Here is a 5,368-nt window from a genome sequence, read left to right on the forward strand (position 1 = left end):
CATATAAACCCGTGACAGAGTGAAGATATAAGTTGAGCCCTGATTTTATATATACACATTATCTTATGGATTTGAATTTGAATTTGAATCATGACTGGATATGAGATATAGGAATTAAGAAATTACTGTTAATTTACATTAGTTGTTAAATGGGACAGTGATTATGTTTAAAAAGTCCTTCCCATGTATGGGGAAGTATTTATGGTTACATTGATGTTATAATACATGTGGGGGGTGTAAGAGATGATGCATAGATGTAACAACATTGACCATAAAAGGATCATTGTTGAAGCCAAGTGTCTTAGTCCATTGGGACTGCTATAACAAAATGCCACAAACTGGGTGGCTTTTAAGCAACAAATATTTATTTCTCAGTTCTGTAGGCTGTGAAATCCAAAATCAGGACACCCACAGATTTCGTGTCTGGTGGGGGCCCCTTTCCTCCCTCAGAGCAGTCTTCTGACTGTGACTTTGCATGGCAAAAGGAGCAAGGGAATCCTTTCCATCCTCATTTGAAAGGACACAAATCCCATTCACCAAGGGATGGCCCTTATGACCTAATCACCTTCCCAATGCCCCACCTCCCTAGACCATCACTTTGGGGGTGAGGTTTCAATATATGATTTTTGGGGGGGGTAGGGACACAAACTTTTAACTTGTACCACCAAGTAATGGGGCAGAGGGAATGCATTTTATTATATAAAGTCTAGGTTGTTTGTATGTTTTGTTTTGTTTTGTTTTTTTTTCCATTTGTCTTCAAAATCCATCATGTGAGGCCGTTAGGTCAAAGAATGGTGCATGGGTCTCTGGCACATGTCAGAAGCCACTGTTGAGAAGTATACAGCACAGTGGTTTCAACCATAGACTCTGGAAACCACCACCTGAGTTTGTCACGATCTATGTGACTTTGGACTTCACTTCTCCAGGCCTCTGTTTCCTCAGATACAAAGTGGAAATAATAATGGGATCTCCTTCATGGAGTTGTCATAAAGATTAAATGAATTAATAAGTATAAAACACTGTCTTAGAATATCATCTGGCCTATTTTGAGTTAGCACTCAAAAAACATCAATAATTACTATTATTATTATTACACTGGGGAACAAGTTGAAATGAACCACCAGGGTCTCAAAACACATGTATCCAAAATATGTTTTTAATCTTGATGAAGTTCACAAATGGTACAATATTGAGATTTCCTTAAACAAAGTATACAATCATGTTCTTAGACAACAAGGCAAAGCATCACTGTTCCCATGTGTCCCTAGAGGCCATGAAGGCAATGATTTATTGCCCCCCCTAAGGTTTAGCAGAGCCACCATGATCAACAGGATAGCTCTCAGAGAACCCATTTGCTACCAGATAAGCCAATAATAGATGCCATCACACTGACTGCACACAGAATCAAATATAAAAAAAAATACACAATACATATGGAATTAGCTTATTTTGCATTCAGTTTCATTCCTTTCAAGTGACAAAGGTGCTTTTTTTTTTTTTCCACTATCTATTGGGATGCAAACATGTATATCTTCCATGGGGCCATCTCACCAAGTGTTGTCAACAGAAATTAATAGAAGTGGTGAGTTCAGCTTCATGGTTACCTGAGATGGGAAAAAATAAAAATAAAAAAAGAAGAGGAAGAAGGAGGAGGAAGTGGAGAAGGATAAGAAAGATAAATTGGAGAATAAGAAGGACAAGAAGGGAACAATCACAATTATTACTAAAAAGAAAACAAATTTACGGGAGTGCTTCTTTAAATAGCATTTACAAAGTATGGGTCTGAGGTATAAATAGGCTTTTAGCAAAAAAAAAAAAAAAAAGCAACTATCAATCAGCAAGCTTTTTTTTGTTTGTTTGTTTTTGTTTTTCATTTTTTCTCTTAGAAAGATGACACTGCGTGTCTGCAGCCTATCCCAGTGCTCTGATTTCAGGCTGAGGTACAAAAGAAACTCACTACTCAGAAGGAAGAATGTTATTGGAAGGAAGGGATCTGAACACCCTACCAGGTCCAGTGGGGTTCAAAATGTGGATCATAACCTCCAAATTCCTTCCCCTCCCATTCAACAATACAAGGGTGGTCACCTTCTTCCTGGAGTCCAGTAGCTGCTCAGGCATGAAGGTCCCTGCGGCGACGGCCAAAGGCTTCAGAGCCCACATCGGTGGGCACAAAGTTGTTCTTGACCACAGCTCCAGATCTGCTCAGCAAGCCTGCCAGCCGATGGGTCACGCAGGTGGCAGTGTTGCAGGATCTCTTCTGCGCAGTGATGCTGATTTTGCAGGATGGAGAAAGAAGACAAGTCCTGTCAGTGAGAGGCAAGAGGCAAGAGCTTGCCCCATGGGGCCTTCATAAAGAGAATTGCAGCTCCTTGACATACCACTTAAGAATAAGGGTTTCTCCTAAATGCAATTATCAAAGCTGTTAGGAGAAATGGCCTGGCAGCTTTGGCTAGGAGCCCTGCTCAAAGACCTTCATGAAAAACACCCCGTGCCGATGGTACGGAAGTGTGCAATCACTATAGGGTATGCAGGAAGCTGATGTTACACTGTACGTTAACTAACTGAACTTAAATAAAAACTTAAACAAAAAGAAAAAGAAAAAACCCAGTGCTAAGCTAGACTCCAGGACACACGTACTAAAACCTACAGTTATTGCCACTTACATAGAGTCCTTTTAGAACCAGGAGGAAGGGGTCACCAAAGGCCCAGCCCTACCCCAAGACATGCAAGGAGTGACCAGCAGCCAGACGGCAGCCACAGACACCAACAAAACCACTTTCCGTGGGAATATGAAAATCCCTTGAAGTCTTACCTGGAAGGGGCTCAGAGAGCACGGATGCTGCATCCTCCCCCAGAAGTGTTTACCTGCTCCTCAGCACACCTGTTCTTGATGGTGGAGCCGGTTCCTAGGGACCACTCACCAAGGCCTGTATCCAGCTACCCTGAGGCTAAATCTACTTTTGAACATAGGCTCTGGTCACTCTCAAGCCTCAGACAGGGACCAGAGTAATGACCACCACAGTGCAAATTCTTGTAGAAAATAGGTTTATTCATCAATGGTGAAGCATGAGGGATGAAGCAGAAATGGGAGGACTCTGCCTTGAAATCTTCTGGGATCTCACAGATCTTCCCTTGCTCTTACCTCTAACCTGGTCTAGGAGTCCTGCCCTCTTCCCTCCACCCTGAGATCCCCAGCATTCTCTGGCATAAGCAAAGCTGCCAATACCAGCTTGAAGAGCTACCGAAGTGAAACCTGCATGTCCTAAGTTTATCAATGGGAGTAGGAAGGGAAATCAGGAAGGAGTGGGAGGAGTTCAGTTGGCATCCTGGGGAGCCCCAAAGTGGGGTTAACTGCCCCTCTCCAAGCCGCTGGCTATGTCCCTTCTCTTCCCAGGTGTTTCAGCCCCGAAGCCGATGCCAGAGAATGTATGAAAGTTGTTGAGGTCCTTCGAGTATGTGCCCAGCACACAGGTACTCAGATTACTGCACCGCTTAGCTCGGAAGCTGTCCAGGCTGCAGGGAAAAGACATGCCAGACAATACCATGCCCAGGGTCTGCCCCAGAGGGCAGTCATGCAGAAGGTTGGGCCAGGGAGGGGGCAGTTGGAGCAGAGGCAGGAGGGGCAGGCGGCCGCGCAGCTCTCAATCCACCCGTAGGAGAACCTAGAGGTTTCCTGAGCCAGGGCAGGGTGGGGAAGGGCTGTGGTGGGGGAAGGGGTAGCCTTCTGTAGCATTCCTCATGCTGCAAACCGTCAGTCGTCATGCTCTGCACTGAGATTTGCAGGGTAGCTGCTTGTGCATCTCATGCCTCTGAGCCAGCAGGGCCAGGGTCAGCATGGGGCTGGTGTGTGCTCCAAGCTCAGGGGATGCAGGGAGGAGAAGCAGGGGCAGGGCGTGTGGCCCCCCGACAACGTGCGCATCTTTGCACAGCCTACACATCTAAAGACCCCAGACCTACCTCAGACAGTGCCCTACCCAACCCTACCCTCTGCAAAGGCCTTTAGCTTCACCTTGCCAACCTGCAATAAAGGCTCCTTGTCAGTGTGAAAGAACACACTGGTTCAATTTCTGAAACATCCTGAGATATACCAAGTCCATCCCCTGACTTCACACTTACCAGTCCCAAGCCAACCGATGCTGGGATTTCTCCTCAGTAGGGCAAGACCAATGCCCCGTGTAAGGGGTTCTACGCTTCCCCATTCTATTTCCTAACAGCTTTCAGGAATGGGCCTTTTTAATGTCTAACCACAGTCTCTTTGGCTCCACGGGGACCGGTCTTCCGCGAGCCTGAGGATGGCTGCGCTGCATGGCCTGGTGAACAACCACAGGCTGCTGGACTCCTGCTGGCCAGAGGCTGCTGTTCCTACCTCTCTGGGATACTTCTTTCCGCATATGCCAGGGCAGAGTTGGGAGGCTTACCTGGAGCCCTCCATCTCCTCCGGCTCCTGCTCCAGTTCATTTACCTTCCTCTGCACGTAGGCCTTCAATAGGGCAGCCAGCAGGAGGCGGCCTTCCTTCTCACTGAGCCCAGTGGGGTCTGGGAGGCTCTCCAAGGCAGACCTGGGAAGGGAAAGCAAACCCAACAGAGACTCTGAGCCCCTGCCTGCCTCCTCCCCAGGATAAGCAGCAAGGCTTCCTGGTCTCTGTGACTTTCCCTGAGGATGTGCCTTCTACTCCCCACCGCCTCTGCAGGGCTGAATTCAATGTCCACCAAGCGTCTTAACTCCAGGGGTGACTTCAGAAGAAAGGACTGCCTGATCCCAGGGGCAGTAGAAGGGGAAGGTTCTATGGCTTCAGGCTGCCTCACCTGAATGGTGCTGCCTGGAGGCTGCCTGCCTGGCACAGGACCAAGATGCTGAAAGCCAAGAAGGGGGAGGACTTCCAGAAGCCCATGATGCCTCTCTGTAAGGAGAGAAAGACATTACACACTGCGCCGGGACCCAGCAAGGCCTGGAGCCCACAGACATGGGTTCCTGTGCTGCCTCAGTCACAACTGCCTTGTGGCTTCAGTCAAGTTACCCAACTTCCCCCAGCCTCCCTGAACTTGCCAGAAGGGCTGTTGGGAATTTCAAAAGATACTGGCAGTGAAGGGGGTGGTAGAGCAGAAACAGGTGTCCTGGGGCTGGTGGAGTTCTGTGGAAAATCAGGGAGAAACCACACACCAGTGCCTGCACATACATGCACACCCTTCTGCCTTCTGCAGTGACCAAGCAGGGCCCACCCTAACACACATTTGTTCTCCTACTGTGCCACTCTTCTCAGGGACTGAGAAATCCATGGACACCTTCCCCTCCCCGCTAATGCGTGGGAGAGGGAAGTAGGAAGGGTACCTTGGAAAGGAGCACTGACCTCTCAGTGAGTTTGGACTC

General features: G+C 47.8%; 1 protein-coding gene across 2 annotated transcripts; it reads right to left on the reverse strand.

Annotated features, from left to right (window-relative positions):
• Positions 1 to 1,497: 1,497 nt before the first annotated feature.
• On the reverse strand, positions 1,498 to 4,903 carry LOC111149842 (calcitonin related polypeptide beta). 2 transcript variants are annotated; one of them, XM_022507144.1, is made up of 4 exons: positions 4,807 to 4,892; positions 4,419 to 4,559; positions 2,086 to 2,270; positions 1,498 to 1,604 (listed from the first exon to the last, which is right to left on the reverse strand). In XM_022507144.1, exons 1-3 carry the CDS (start codon positions 4,890 to 4,892, stop codon positions 2,111 to 2,113), a joined length of 387 nt encoding a protein of 128 aa, XP_022362852.1. In that variant the 3' UTR covers positions 1,498 to 1,604; positions 2,086 to 2,110. The 2 variants fall into 2 exon arrangements, with proteins under 2 accessions (XP_022362852.1, XP_022362851.1); XM_022507143.1 differs by lacking the exons at positions 1,498 to 1,604; positions 2,086 to 2,270 and adding an exon at positions 3,036 to 3,513 and having other exon boundaries at positions 4,807 to 4,903.
• Positions 4,904 to 5,368: the final 465 nt, after the last annotated feature.

This window comes from Enhydra lutris, unplaced genomic scaffold (assembly GCF_002288905.1).
Source record: "Enhydra lutris kenyoni isolate GAN:26980312 unplaced genomic scaffold, ASM228890v2 scaffoldscaffold22, whole genome shotgun sequence".
NCBI classification, from domain to species: Eukaryota; Metazoa; Chordata; class Mammalia; order Carnivora; family Mustelidae; genus Enhydra; species Enhydra lutris.

Excerpts from the sequence above, each read along its gene's own strand:
- LOC111149842 (XM_022507143.1), bottom strand. The coding sequence starts at position 4,892 with ATGGGCTTCTGGAAGTCCTCCCCCTTCTTGGCTTTCAGCATCTTGGTC. Across the intron at positions 4,560-4,806 it reads CTCCAGGCAGCACCATTCAG|GTCTGCCTTGGAGAGCCTCC; the intron begins GTGAGGCAGCCT and ends TTCCCTTCCCAG. Across the intron at positions 3,514-4,418 it reads GAGGAGATGGAGGGCTCCAG|CCTGGACAGCTTCCGAGCTA; the intron begins GTAAGCCTCCCA and ends TTTTCCCTGCAG.